The sequence below is a fragment of the Eublepharis macularius genome, chromosome 12, assembly GCF_028583425.1.
Source record: "Eublepharis macularius isolate TG4126 chromosome 12, MPM_Emac_v1.0, whole genome shotgun sequence".
In the NCBI taxonomy this organism is placed as follows: Eukaryota; Metazoa; Chordata; class Lepidosauria; order Squamata; family Eublepharidae; genus Eublepharis; species Eublepharis macularius.
This window is the reverse complement of record NC_072801.1, coordinates 13,276,986-13,292,389: the sequence shown is the minus strand read 5'-3', so window position 1 is coordinate 13,292,389 and position 15,404 is coordinate 13,276,986. Positions and strand designations below refer to the sequence as shown.

The 15,404-nt window shown below is 45.3% G+C and overlaps 1 protein-coding gene across 1 annotated transcript; it reads left to right on the top strand.

The window, feature by feature from the left end:
- Positions 1-1,562: 1,562 nt before the first annotated feature.
- KLHL10 (kelch like family member 10) lies at positions 1,563-10,348 on the top strand. The gene is given in 8 exon segments (XM_054992361.1): positions 1,563-1,619; positions 1,621-1,722; positions 1,724-1,782; positions 1,784-1,978; positions 3,466-3,955; positions 5,449-6,066; positions 7,853-8,002; positions 9,974-10,348. Coding segments are annotated over 8 exon segments (2,046 nt in total).
- The last annotated feature ends 5,056 nt before the right edge of the window (positions 10,349-15,404 follow it).

The window sequence follows — 15,404 nt, the reverse complement described above, 5'->3', positions numbered from 1 at the left end:
GTTACTTAGAGTGTATGGGAATGTTGTGCTCTGTGAATGGTGAGTGACTTAATGTTACACATTTAAACTACTCCCTGAGTCTTCCCGTGTGGCATGCCAACTGACCAGGAGATCAGGAATGTAGAAATGTAAAGAGCAATTAATGAAGGCTGTGTGGCATGCCTACTCCAGCCTACACTTTATCTCTGTTTTAAACAGGCCCAGTTCCTTCTGCCCTACTCCGATGTCCCTCCCTTTTTTTAGGTAATTCTTCCAGGTTTCAGGACCCAATTGCTGGCTGGTAGAAGTTGTGCTTGAATAGAATGGAAATTTTGCCTCAAACGCATAGACCGTGTTGAAATCGGGCTGCTTTGTAGCTCCTGGCTTATTGGCACCAGGCAATAAATGCATCTTTTCAGCTCCCAAAGCCTAAATTCTTTAAAGAGGAGCAGAGTGCCCAGCTCTCAAAGGAACTACAGATGCCTCTGTAACTGTAAAAATCTTTAACTGACCTGCCAGCTTTTTTCAGTCACTGTAACATTCCACTTAATTTTTCCAGATCCTTAGTATTCTTACTGAACTATGCTGCCTAGAATTCACTGCTTTGGAAGTCCTGAGCCGTGGAGGAGATAAGAAACATACTGTAGCTCCAAACAGAAGTGTACCGTACATGAGATCTTATAAGTGCCAAGAATGGTTTTGTTGTGTTCATCACTGAGATGGTTCTTCTGGAAGCGTAAACTGAACTGGTTTTGTGTGTTTATAATGTTGATCTATACTAAGAATCTCTTCATCTTCTTGGTGATCCTGCTGCCTAGCCAGTTATCCCTGCCGTTTGCCCACACTGCTGTTGTAAACTAACCTCTCACATCCTGTGCATGGGGTGAAAAATGGAAGTGTGTATGAGATCAGCATGGGTACCACTCTGTTCTGGCTCTGGCTGCATATTTGCCTTAACTCAGACAGTGGTCATGCCTGCTCCACCACTGCCCTGCCCCATGCTCCTTCTATGGCTGCTGTTTGAGAGAAACAAGAAAATACACTCCTATTTTCAAATCACCTGTTTCAGCATTTGAGCAATCTCCAATAATGTTTAAAATGGTTTTGTATCACAGTTGAAAGCAATTGCATCGAAATTATGTTTTGGCCCACTGTTGACTTGAGATACGTAAATTTGGCCTACTGAGTGAACAATTGTGGGGCATGTGCCAGCTGTAATTAGAGTTGCCAGCTCTAGGTTATGAAATTCCTGGAGATTGGGGCGGGGGCTGGAAAGGTAGGGGACCTCAGCAGGGTGTAATGCCATAGAGTTCACCATCCAAAGCAGCCATTTTCTCCAGATGAACTGATCTTTGTCAACTAGAGATCTGTTGTGATTCTAGAAGATCTTCAGCCACCACCTGGAGGTTAAACCCCAACGAGAGAGCCACGGCTTTTGCTTTCTCTCTACCACCTGGAGGTTGGCAACTCTTATCTGTAATGGCATCTCATTTCAGCAAAACATCAGTCTGCTATGCAACCAACGTTTGGCACGGAATGACTGTTGCTTTTGCGCTGATGTGACTTTTCCCCCCTTTTGATACATGGAAAAGGGTATCCAGATCCCACTTTCCATTGTCTACTCTGGGCAGGACCCTCACACTTCTGAGGGCAGCCAAGATTCTAGAAGATGATCATGTCAAGGGGGGGTCTCATTATGAGAAAGGTTCTGGAACCTCTGAACCAATCACAGGTTTTTTTCCCCCCCAAGAGGAGGGTTAAGTGGAAGGCCTGGCAGCTCTTTCCTCTGCCCTTCCCCCACCTAAAAAAAAATGGATGATGCCTCCGCTTCGGTGGGATATTCCCACTGCCACATGGAGAGGAAGATGAGCGCAATGGCTTGTACGGTCTTCAATGAGCTGCGACTGGAAGGGAAGCTTTGTGACGTGATCATCAAAGTCAACGGTTGTGAGTTCAACGCCCACAAGAATATCCTCTGTAGTTGCAGCTCCTATTTTCGGTCAGTGCCTCTGGTGTGCTAAAGAGACAGCTCGTTTTGTCATCTTGGATGGTTTTTTTTTTTTAAATAAAGGTTATGAAATGCTGCAGGCTGGCCCTTCTTAAAAGATGCACTTGCTGATCTGTCTGTCCCCTTTGCTGCCCCAAATGTGTAAAATCCAGTGGTTATAATGAGAGTAGGGCTCTTAACCAGAGGAAAAAGTTTTGTTTTTAAAATGGTTCACTTTAGTGAGTTGGGGAAGGGCAGGGCTTTTTTTCAGCGGGAATGCAGTGGAACAGAGTTCTGGCACCTCTTAAAAATGGTCACATGGCTGGTGGCCCTGCCCCCTGATCTCCAGACAGAGGGGAGTTTAGATGCCCTCCATGCCGCTGGCGCGGAGGGCACTCTAAACTCCCCTCTGTCTGGAGATCAGGGGGCAGGGCCACCGGCCATGTGACCATTTTCGCCGAGGGCGATTTAAACTTCAACCCCCCCTTGTTCCAGCTGACCCAAAGTGATGTCATTGTGCAGTCCTGAGTTCCACCACTGAGTTCCACCGCCTCTTTTCCCAGAAAAAAAGCCCTGGGAAGGGTTGTGACTCAGTGGGGGATAGCTCTTGCCTTGTGTGTGGAACTCGTCCCAGGTACAATTGCTGGCATCTTCAGTAAGAGAATGGCTGGGAAAGAATGCCAGAGATTCCTTGGAGATCTACCAGTCACAGGATGGAGTAACTGTCTTGACTCTGTTTAAAGCCTCAGTAGAGAACTGAAAATGAGAGGATGTACATGATAGAATTTAATAGCTCTTAAGATGCCACTGGTTTCTAGAAGGAGAGGCCATCCATATCACCCCATTCTGTATTTATTGACTCGAGTATCTTAGAAAGGTGAACTGATGTATTCTTATATTATTCCATAATATAAAATGTGTTTTTTGCCAGTTTAGAAGATGGTTGCTGGGACTGGAGTGCCAGCTTCTACAACTAAGTGCCCTAAAAGATGGGAATGGTTAAGAATGAGGATTTGGCATACTTGGGAAGGGGGGACTTGACGGGCCCAGTGAACTCCTTCAGTCACTTGTAGAGAGGAGAAGGAGCCCCAAGAACAAGACAAACCATACTAGATCAGGCCAAAGGCCCATCTCATCCAGTCAAAAAATCCAGCAGGGTTTAAAAGCAACAGTAACCCACTCCCCGCGTTGTTTACTCCCCCAGCACCTGATACTCAGAAGTCTGTTGCCTCTGAATCAGGGAGTCCATCTTTGTGTCCTCTTTGCAGGCACACCTGTGTAACAGTTACAGGTAAGTGCGACCTTGTGTTCCATTTAGTTGGCTTGTCCTGCGTGAATTTTTCGAATCTCCTTTTAAAGCAATCTAAGGCCCTCCCTGCATCTCATGGAGGTAAATTCCCAAAGTGAATCGTGTCCTAATATGAACTTTTCTGCCTGTCCTGAACCAGTGACCAAGAACAGTGAGCAATAGTTGTGTGTGTCCTTTCCCCCCCACCCAGAGCTCTGTTTACCAGTAGCTGGAACAACACGGAGAAGAGAGTATATAATATTCCTGGCATTACCCCGGATATGATGAAGCTCATAATAGAATATGCTTACACAAGGACAGTGCCTATCACTGTGGATAATGTGGAGAGGCTCTTTGTGGCCGCTGACCAGTTCAACGTGATGGGTATCGTCAGGGCTTGTTCCGACTTCATGAAATGCCAGCTGTGCCTGGAGAACTGTATCGGCATCTGTAAGTTCACAGAATACTACTACTGCCCTGATCTGCGGCAGACAGCCTACATGTTCATCTTGCACAACTTCGAGGAGATGGTGAAAGCGTCTACTGAATTCCTGGAGCTCTCAGTCAATGAATTTCAAGACATCATTGAAAAAGACGAACTCAACGTGAAGCAGGAAGACGCTGTTTTTGAAGCTATCCTCAAATGGATCACCCACGATCCCCAGAACAGGAAACAGCACATGGCGGTCCTGCTTCCCAAGGTTAGGTCTTTGCATTGGCTCAGTTTCCCTCGGTTGTGTTCCATAGGTTAGAATTTTCCAGCCAACTCAATGAGTATTTACTTCATTTATACCACCCTTCCCCCAACAAGTGATTTACAACATTCTCCTCTCTGCCACGGTTATCCTTACAATAAGCCCGTAAGGTAAATTACGGTGAGAGATTGTGCCTGGCCCAAGGTCTCCTGGCAAGTATCCATGGCAGAGCAGGGATTCGAATCTCGATCTTCCAGACTCTAATCTGGTGCTCTACCATGCTTGCTGATAGATGGAGTTGGGTAGCTGTGTTAGTCTGTAGCAGTGGAAAAGGAGAAGAAAAGAGCAAGAGCAAATTTTGTTAGTCTTATAGGTGCTACTGGATTCTTGCTCTTTTCACCATGCTTCTCGTAGATGCGTGAAGGCTGGTGGTGTTTAATTAGTGGCAGCCCTTCAAGGAGTCAGGCAGAAATCTTTCCCAGCCTAGATGCTTTCATCTGGAGAAATTGGGGATTGAGTCTATACTTTTTGTGTGTGATCTACTGCTGACCCTTACTACCACCCCCCCCCCCCAAATTGTAGTATTGGGAGCTGACTGTGCTAGAACCGGGAACTTTTGAATCTGAGTTTCCTGCTTCTTGGGATGGATTGCTGAGGCACAAGCAGGGCTTTTTTTCAGCGGGAATGCGGTGGAACAGACTTCTGGCACCTCTTGAAAATGGCCACCGGCCATGTGCCCATTTTCGCTGAGGGCAATTTAAACTTTAAAAAACTCCCCCCCCTTGTTCCATCTGACCCAAAGTGACGGCATTGTACGGTTCTGAGTTCCACCACTGAGTTCCACCACCTCTTTTCCCAGAAAAAAAGCCCTGGGTACAAGAATGCCAAGTTGCTTTAGTGTGGAAGAGGCATTCTCTATGTGATTGCTTGGGTTAATGACGAAACAATTGGAGATATATAGGTGGTTATCCAGCAGCCACGCTTCTGATTCTCTTCCCTGCCATGTTAAACCTTATTGAGTGAGTTTGACACAAACTCCATGACTAGTCTGAAGCCAGTTAAGCCTTTGGGAGTTTTGCTGAAAAGAAGTGAAGAAAACGAAATCTAGGAGGGTGAGGAGTGAGTGGGTCTTAAGGCTTTGTCAGATTTAGGATACCCCACCCCCGTGTTCAATTCTCCTCCTCACCCTATTAAGATTCAGAATGCCAAACCAGGCCCAGATTAATGGTAGAACAGGCTATGGAATGATTTATGGTCTCTTGGAGACAACGAGACCTCAAACCAGTGGGTTATCCCTTGGTCTGTGGCTTTCTCAATCTGTGTGAGGATACTGTTTGTGTAGCTGCTTGGGGTTTGCATACAGTCTTGGCGAGGAGGGATCAGCATGGGATATAGGTTGCCTTTTGCCTGTGTGTCCTTGGGCAGCTGTGCTCCTTATTGCCCCTGAGCCTCGTTCTTGCCCTTATTCTTCCTTTGCTTCTCTCTCTTTGTCTCTGCAGGTCCGCCTGGCTTTGATGCATGCCGAATATTTCATGAACAACGTCAAAATGCATGACTACGTGAAAGACAGCGAGGAGTGCAAACCGATCGTTATTGATGCCCTGAAAGCCATGTATGACCTCAACATGAATGGCCCGTCGAGTTCAGACTTTACCAATCCTCTGACAAGGCCCCGACTGCCATATGCCATCTTGTTTGCCATTGGTGGCTGGAGTGGCGGGAGCCCGACCAATGCCATTGAAACGTACGATGCCCGTGCGGACCGCTGGGTCAATGTCACGTGTCAGCAGGAGAGCCCCCGAGCATACCACGGCGCTGCCTATTTAAAGGGCTATGTTTATATCATCGGCGGCTTTGACAGCGTGGACTATTTTAACAGCGTCAAACGGTTTGAGCCTGTCAAGAAGACGTGGCATCAAGTGGCCCCCATGCACTCGAGGCGCTGCTACGTGAGCGTCACCGTCCTGGACCACTTCATATATGCCATGGGTGGCTTTGATGGCTACGTGCGTCTCAACACTGCCGAAAGGTACGAACCTGAGACCAACCAGTGGACTCTAATTGCCCCCATGCATGAGCAGAGGAGTGATGCCAGTGCCACGACCTTGTACGGAAAGGTAACCAGTCGTGCGTGTGTGTCCGGTGGATGTTTGTGTGCAGGGTTACCAACGGCTAGGGCTGCTGGATCTCGTGGTTTGACAAGTCTTTTGAGGTCTCCCAGAAAAAGACTTAAATCTCAGGGGGGCAGAACTTAAGAAGAGCCTAAGAAGAGCCCTGCTAGATCAGACAAGTGGTCTTTCAAGCCCACGTCCTGTCCCCGCACAGCGACCAACTAGTTGCCCTGGAGGGCCAAACAAAAGCAGGGTCGAGGCTGAGGCCGTCCCCTGCTGCTGCCTCCTGGGGCTGGTATAGGGAGGCGCCCATCCAAGGGGGAAATGCCTTTTTCGCAGGACCCCGCCTGTGCCACCACGATGAATTTTAACCTAGGAACCTCCCCCCCTCCCCTGCTTTAAATCCTGGAGCCTTTCCTCCTCTCTCCCTGGATTTCATGGGTGTAAGGGAGTAACATAGATTTGCTTTAGAACTTTTGGTGCTTTTGGTATGTAGAAATGTGTTTGAGAAGAGATACCTTCATGATGATGTCTGGTCCCAAATAATGCTTTGTGAGCAGGGTCTTGCCAACAGGCCACCAGGGGAAGAGTTTACACGCCCAGCTATCCCGCTCAGAACCAGCATGTTCCAAATTCTAATTTTTAAGTAACTGCTCTTCTTCATATGGAGATTTCTCCTCGTGGCTTCCCACCAACCCTTCCTCTTCCCAGTCATGACCTCAGGTGGTCCCTGCTTCACTTCACCACTCCTTTTTGTGCTACTAAGTGGAATAATCGGGCATGCCACAGTTTGGCATCTATGCCAGGGTTACCTGCCCCAGAGTTAGAAGCTACAAGGGAACTGCTAGAGTTGAGTGTCCTTTGCATAAGAGACCTCTTAAGCTATCTTAATATTTGGTTTATTTACAAATAGCTACGCATAGTATGAGCCGTGGCAGGCAGGCAGTCTTGCAAAGCAGCACATCTGCTATCCCGCATCAGATCCCCAGGAAGAGATCCTGCACTCTTCATTCCCCTTATCCAGCTTCTGGTTCTCTTTATTTGTGTCCATGCAAACTACAAAATCATTGCATGTTATGCTTCTCAGACCTGACTTGTGTGGACAAATTGGCTTCCCAGAGCGGGTGGGAGTTGCCGTTGTTAAACTTTGATGTTCATTGTCGTGTCTTCTGTGCAGCCCCATATGGGAACTGCGCATGCGCAGGCCAACCCGTGCATGCGCAGTTCCCATGTGTGTCTGCACAGAAGAATACTTGATGAACAACAGTTAGAGGGAAGCACAACCTTGTTTTCTTTTGTCTAATCCCAGATTCCCAATCAGAGTTGCTTTAATAAATCCGGTCTTGTGATGGCCTGCGGCCCTTCCTGGACAAAATAACAAGAAATATTTTTTGTACATTTACAGTAAAATCAAAATAGGTACATGCAGGGCTTTTTTTTCTGGGAAAGGAGGTGGTGGAACTCTGTGGGTTGCCCTCAGAGAAAATGGTCACATGGCTGGAGCGGTGCAGAGGGCAAGCTAAACTCCCCTCTGTCTGGAGATCAGGGGGCGGGGCCACCAGCCATGTGACCATTTTCAAGAGGTTCCGGAACTCTGTTCCGCCGTGTTCTGGCTGAAAAAAAGCCCTGGGTACACTGATTTACCTGTGAAGTTTCTTTTGTCCAATCTCAGGCTCTAATCAGGTGTCACTTTAAGGTAGCACTGTAATAAGAGACCCATTCACAATTACCAGTTCGAAACACCATTTTGATTTGTTGCCTTTCCTCCCTGCTTTGCTTCAAAACAACAAAGGTTTACATCTGTGGTGGGTTCAATGGGAACGAGTGCCTGTTCACAGCGGAAGTATATGATGCCAAAATAGATCAGTGGAGCTTGATAGCACCAATGAGAAGCAGGCGAAGCGGCATTGGCGTCATTGCATACGGAGAGCACGTCTACGCGGTAGGGCCTGAGTTCTTTTTGTGCTTTAGGGCAAGCATGCCTGTGGCAGTTCTTTCATAGTGAATTTGTGAAAAACGATGTTTGTGCCTTTTTGGGTTGGCTGCAGACCAGACTAGCCAAGCTGCGGCTTGTGAATTGTTGAGGAACAAATGCAGAATTACAAAAAGATTCTCTAGTTCAATCGTTCACATCCCAAAAGCCTGCTATTAAACATCTTACCAAGTAATGTCAGAAAAGAACTGGGAGACCTTTTCCGTTACATGGTGATAGTAGCAAGAGTGCTTTATGCAGCGAAATGGAAAGTAGATATTTGCCCTGATGTGGACAGATAAAGGTCTGTGAATATGCATCAATGGCTAAATTAACTGCTGATGTACATAAGAGACCAATAGCTGAATTATGGGGGAAATGGAAGGACTTCTTTGAATACTTAGATTAAAATTAAGATTAATTAAGGTCACAGTTCAAAGATAAGAAGAAAAAACACAGGGAAATTGTTGACCAAAACAATTGAGATTAAAGATTGTATAAGTTACCAAGGAGAAGGAAGGAGAGCTATTACACAATTAAGCTCTTGTTATAAATTTTGACTGTATATTTCTATTAGTTTAACCTAATTTCAAATGTAGTGCTTGTACAATAAGTTTAAAAATAATTTCAAATGTACTAAGTGTGTATGTTTCAAACTAATTCCAAATGTAGTGTGTGTGTAAGTTTTTTTATGCACTTCCTATTGTTACATCTTTTAAAATAAAATGTCTATATTTAAAAAAATAGTTTGCATGTTACGGTCTAAGGAACACTGGAATTCATAGGACGCTGCCTTATCAGACCATCGGTCCCTCATTCCTGACCGCTCTGACCCATGATCAGAAAGAGTCCAGTAGCACCTTTAAGACTAACCAATTTTATTGTAGCATAAGCTTTCAAAAATCAAGTTCTCTTCGTCAGATGCATGATACAAACTGGTCAAATACAGAAGAGGAGGGTGGAGATGGGAGAGAAGGGGACATATATCAGAAGGGGACAGGATGCAATTAGCGGGGAGGCAACCAAAACATTCCTTTGCTAGTAAACGTAAACATCTCCTTTTGGTGTGGAGTCAGTTTGCCGTGTTAGTTTGCAGCAGTAAAAGAATCCCATTCCCATGTAGTATAAGCCTTATCACAGGTAACAGATTTCCTTTACAGAGGCGGGGTCTGGGGGAGCCCATGGCGCCTGGTGTGGACTTTCGGGGACCACAGTTCTCTTTGTCAGATGCATCTGGCAGGGAGAGCTGTGGTTATCGAAGGCTTATACTACATGGGAATGGGATGCTTTTACTGCTGCAAACTAACACGGCAAACTGACTCCACACCAAAAGGAGATGTTTTCGTTTACTAGCAAAGGAATGTTTTGGTTGCCTTCCCGCTAATTGCATCCTGTCCCCTTCTGATATATGTCCCCTTCTCTCCCATCTCCACCCTCCTCTTCTGTATTTGACCAGTTTGTATCATGCATCTGACAAAGAGAACTTGATTCTCGAAAGCTTATGCTACAATAAAATTGGTTAGTCTTAAAGGTGCTACTGGACTCTTTCTGATTTTGCTACTACAGACTAACACGGCTAACTCCTCTGGATCTCTGACCCATGATGGCTCTTCAGGACCTTGGGGTAGAGAAGGGTGTTTCTTGACATCTTGAGATGCCTTCAAAGGAGATGCCAGGGATTGAGGCTAGGATGGTCTGTATATTGAGAGTGTGACAAACTCTGAGCTCTTTGGAGGACCAGGGAGATAAATAATAAACTGCCCAAGAGGCACAGGTAGCAGTTTTGTTACAGACTAAGGGTAGCCCAAGAGCCATCCATAGTGAAGAATGAAGTGCCAAACCAACAGAGGGGAAGTTTTTATTGGGATGGACTAGTTCTTCAATGATGAGACTGATGGCTTTCCCAAACATTCAACTCCCCTGTCTTTTTGGAGTCTCCAGGTGGGAGGATTTGATGGCGCCAACCGCCTTCGGAGTGCCGAAGCTTACAATCCTATAGCCAACACCTGGAGAACCATCCCAACCATGTTCAACCCCCGGAGCAATTTTGGCATCGAAGTGGTGGACGACCTCCTGTTTGTGGTGGGTGGATTCAACGGCTTCACGACGACGTTCAATGTGGAGTGTTATGACGAAAAGACGGACGAGTGGTATGACGCTCACGACATGAGCATTTACCGCAGCGCTCTGAGCTGCTGTGTAGTGCCAGGGCTGCCCAACGTCGGAGAGTATGCTGCCAGAAGGGACAACTATGTGGGGCCATCCCAAAGGGATGAGGTCAAATACTCCTCATCCACAAGCACACTACCTGTGTGAAAAGCTCTGCTTGACTGAATAAAGCCCTCTAAGCAAGAACTGTACACACAGGTGCATGCTGCTTTTTTTTTTATCTCCCCCCGCTTCAAATTAAGCAATGACAGTAGTCCTCATGGCTTGAATGAAAGGCATATGTCCTTTCCCTTCCCTGGACCTTGACAATCCATTCTTTCATCCTACTTCTGTAGACAGCCCTAGAACTGGAGGGATCCAGAGGGTGCTAAAGAAAACAGTGACAGCTTTGAAAAAGATTCAGAGATAAGGTTACTCCATGTTGGCTGTTGCTGTCCTGTCTCCAAAGGAGGAGGATTCTCAAGATAGAAACAAAGAATGGCATGCTGGGGCTGCTGTCCAAAAGGCAAATGTTCCTTGTAAACCCATCTTGCTTTTTTTTTATATATAGACACACACACACACACACACACACACACACACACACACACAGAGCTGTTCTTTTAGTCAGTCTGAAGAGGAGCCCTTTGTATGTAGAAGACTTCCACAATCCTTCAGTGAGAGAAGTTGATCCAATAAAACCTGCTCCTCCAGATTACTCATCTGGCATTCTTATTGTTTGGACTTGAAATAGCTACAGCTGTCTGTATGAAACAAATATCTTTCCTACATATCCCACAAGACAAACTTGTTGTTTGTAATTTTCTTTATAGATTCCTCTAATCCCCCTCTAAGGGATCTTTTAAAATTGTAGAATGGGGCATTTTCCCCATGTTCAGAAGACATTCTTCTCCCCCTGCATCCCCCTTTTTTAAAAATCAAAGCCAATGAAGAGTTCTGATGAACTCGACAGCTTGCTCATTTTGTGGCTCTTTAGCTGGTACTAATAAAATTACAATCCTTTAGATAGTTGTTGTGGGTTTTCCGGGCTGTATTGCCGTGGTCTTGGCATTGTAGTTCCTGACGTTTCGCCAGCAGCTGTGGCTGGCATCTTCAGAGGTGTAGCACCAAAAGACAGAGATCTCTGAGAATCTCTGAGAGATACAGCCCGGAAAACCCACAACAACCATCGTTCTCCGGCCGTGAAAGCCTTCGACAATACATCGAAACCTTTAGATACTTTTGGACTTTTTCCTCAAAGAGGTCAACATGACTACTTGCAGTCTGGAAAGCATATTTCCGCTTTGGTGGGTACTTGCCTGTCAGCTTTTCAAGTGCATCAGATTAAAATATTACGTTTAAATTACCCACCCGGGCAGAGGAAAAAAGTTTGCCTGAATTTGGGATTAGTTTAGTTATTGAAGTTATGCAGAGCTGAAACTCCAACAAAAATGCTTCCATCATGCTTTTTAAAAAAAACTGTTAATAAAATAATAAAATCAATATTATTCAATATAAAAAACTACTAGTAAGAAAAAAGTAAAATCCTTTTCTAAAAAGTACACATTAGCCGTTGATTCAAAGTAAAAAAATTTAGCTGTGGATAAACGACAGCAGAAAGATGCAAGAAAAAAATCTTTAAAATCTCGGCAGCTGATAAAAATAGTAATTGAAAGCTGTGATATATCAAATAATTGCTCGAAAGAACTGACAGATTTAAAAGGGGGGTTCATTAAGATATATCGAATGCATCATAAAGGCCTGGAATTTAACAAAAAATGCATCAGTTGCATGAATGTAGGGATACAGCGTTATAAACTGCGGGATCCAGGAACTTTCTGTCTCTAATCCCACATTTTTAGTAATTCAGAATATGTAAGTGAACAGAACTGAAGCCACATGTTCCAGTAGCAGTGCTTTCTGGGTGATGTAGTTTCAAGCCCTTGTAACCAATAGCAACAGCCTGCTTTTGACATCCCTTCCTCTTTGTCCTTGAGGTACCAGCCATGGTATTGTTCATGCCCTGTGCCTGCTGGGTAGTGTAGTCCACAAAACTCCCGCTCAAAAAAGGGTGCTTGGAAACTTGAAACCTCCCGGCTTGGAAAGCAGACGGTGCCTTGAGAAATGTTAAAGAACGCTGCTGCCCTGGTAGACGCTTTGAGAAATGTTCACTGTGAGGCTATTTTCTAGGCATGGGTGAGATACTTGGACTGCAACTCCCAGAATGCAAAGAGGTGAGGGAAACAGTAGGGGCGCCACCGAAAGCTTGAAGACATCCCCTGCCTCCAGGCTCCAGTGAGTAAAACAGCATAAGAGGTAAAGCAGGGGAGGGCGGTGGGTGCAGAGGGAGTTACAAAGAGTCAGCCAGCATCTTCTGTCAATGGAAATTAGAGCGGGGTGCGAATTTGATCTGTTTGCTTTTTGTACTAGCGGAAGCTAGAGTTCCTTATTTATCAAATGTGACACGTGTGCTTGCTCATTTCACATATGTCTGCTTTCCTTCCTTTATGAGGAAGAGCAAAGGCCTAGAGAGGGCTGGTGTTGCCAACTGATCCTTTTGTAATCCTCCTAGTGGAAGCAACTCTATTTCTGGGGTGGAGTGCTTCAAACCACAAATGGGAAAGACGTTCTTGCTCTCAGAATATCAAAAAGAGAGGTTTTACCTAGCTTTTAATCTGAAGTGTTAATAATTTCTATTGTGCAAGGATTTCGGTATTGTTTTGTTAAGAAGTGGAGCATTTAGCTGTGCAAGTCTGAAATGGTATAGCCCAGACACAAACTCACCACTTTATTTTTTTTTAATTTTATGTCATTTATAGTACGCCTTTCTCACTAAGACCCAAGGTGAATTGCACAGTGTGAGATTAGTACAGCCAGTATCCAGGACAATTTCATAAAGAATGCCGTGGGGTAAATAAACACAAGTGGTGGGGTGTTCCAGCACCTCTTCAAAATACTCGGCAAGAGAGCTTGAAAATAATATTATTTCAAAGAAACCCGTGTGTTGCTTCCTCTCTTCCCTCTTGAGAGTTCTGCCGCCTCTTTTCCCAGAAAAAAAACCCCTGCTGACCAGAATGGTCTGAGCACAGCCAACCCATTCCCCAAAGGGGGCATCAGAGCAGAGAACATTTCTTTCCCCTCTCCAGCCATCTGGCACATTTTCCCATCATCTGTGCCTGAGTGCAATGCCCCAGATCCTTATGTATTTGTCTATGAGAGTGCCAGTGATCCCGTACCTTGTGCAAACACCCTTGTTCGTGTGAGATTTGAGTCCAGCAGTGCCTTCAAGTCCAAAAGATTTCCAGATCTCTCCAGCTTTTAGGAGCCAGAGCTCTCATCGTCAGAAACCAAAGAGAGCGTAGACACTCTAAAGCTTATACCCTGCAAATCTTGACGGGGCTACTGGGCTCTAATCTTGCTGTTCTACTGCAGACCAACGTGACTACCTGCCTGAAGCTACCTTGTACATGTGTGACAGGGATTTTGAATCCCTCGAATTTGACAGCTGTGGACACCTTATATAAAACCAGTCCTTGCTTCTCTGTGAAGGTGCTGACTCACACCCTTGTTCTATCTGTATGTATGTATGTATGTATGTATGTATGTATGTATGTATGCATGCAGGGGTCATTTAGTAGAAAAAGAGCTGGAGGAACTCCTTAGCATAGCTCATTAGCATAACTCATTAGCATATGCCACACCCCTTGACATCACCGGAAGTGTGTCGTTGCCATAACAGATTTGTGTATGCCACACCCCCTGACATCACCTATCTTGGCTGTTTTGGACCCAGTCCTGGCCATTCAGGGCTGAAATTGGTCCCAAAATGGCAAAAAGGGGCTGAAAATGGCCAAAAAGGGGCCCCAAATGGTCAGGATTGGGTGCTGCTGAGCGGGACAGTGATCCACCACCTGTCAGAGGCCCAATCGGAGCAGTTTCAGCCCCAATCCAAGCTGAAACGGGCCCCAAATTGCCAAGGGTCAGGTGGGCGGAGCCACCTGCCATGTGACCTCTTTGAGGAACTACCGGAACTGCGTTCCTGCGCATTCCCCCTCGAAATGAGCCCTGTATGTATGTATGTATGTCATTTATATTCCGCCTTTCTCACTGAGATTCAAGGTGGATTACGTAGTGTGAGATTAGTAGAATCAGTAGCAAGGAGAAGGGCAGGCATTTCCATACAGTGTCAAGAACATTTCCATAGGGTAAATGAATACATGTTTACAAAGACATAGCATTAGCAAGGATCCAACATGGGGTTGAAGAACTGCTGAAACAGAACGTAATAAATTCTAGGACTTACATTAAACAACATGAAGCACAGGTAGTTTATAGGAGTATATATTTAAAGCAACCGATAATTTGTAAGGCAACATAATGGTGAAATCTATGGTTCCTAACTCATTAGCAAAACATCTGGGACCCCTTTCCTACAATACTGCCCTCTTAGCTGAGAAAAAGGCCTTTTTGAATAATTCAGTTTTGCATTGTTTGCAGAAAGCTAGGAGTGTGGGGGTTCTCCTGACCCCCTCAGGCAGGCCGTTCCATAGGGTAGGGGCCACCACAGAAAGAGCCCGTGTACGGGCTACTGTTGATTTCACCCATGAACAGGGTGGCACCTGCAAGAGACCCTGTTCAGATGACTGAAGCTGCTGTGGAGGGACACAGGGAGGGAGGCGGTCCCGTAGGTATGCTTCAGTCTCATATATTCTGACTGGCAGCAGAATTCCAGAGACTCTTTAAATGGAGCAGCCAGGGGATTTAATCTACTTCAAAGGGAGGTCCCGGCTTCCATTCCTGACATTTTCAGTTTCCTTGGTACCCTAGAAAGCAGCTGTTCGAGAAGAATTGCTCAGTTAGTTGGACAAAAGGTCTAAGTTACTTTTATTTATTTAAAATATTTATATGCTGCCTTTCTGCTCAATAGTCGGGTCCCCAAAGTGGTGAACTACAGATAATTAAAAGATTAAAATTACATTTAAAATACATATATAAATAAATACAGTAAGTCTGCTTCATGCACGTTCAGGTTTCATGGATACGTAGGGGATTTGATCCTAACGTAACATTCCCCCCTCTTGCCAATTTTTATAAATGTCCAGATGTGGCTAAGCACTTAAATTTGAACATCTTTTACGTAAAACGATAACCTTTGTTGGGTTTAGCAGCTGCTACTTGAAAACTATCCTTTTGTGTTATCTCTTTGTGTAGGATCTTGGGACTG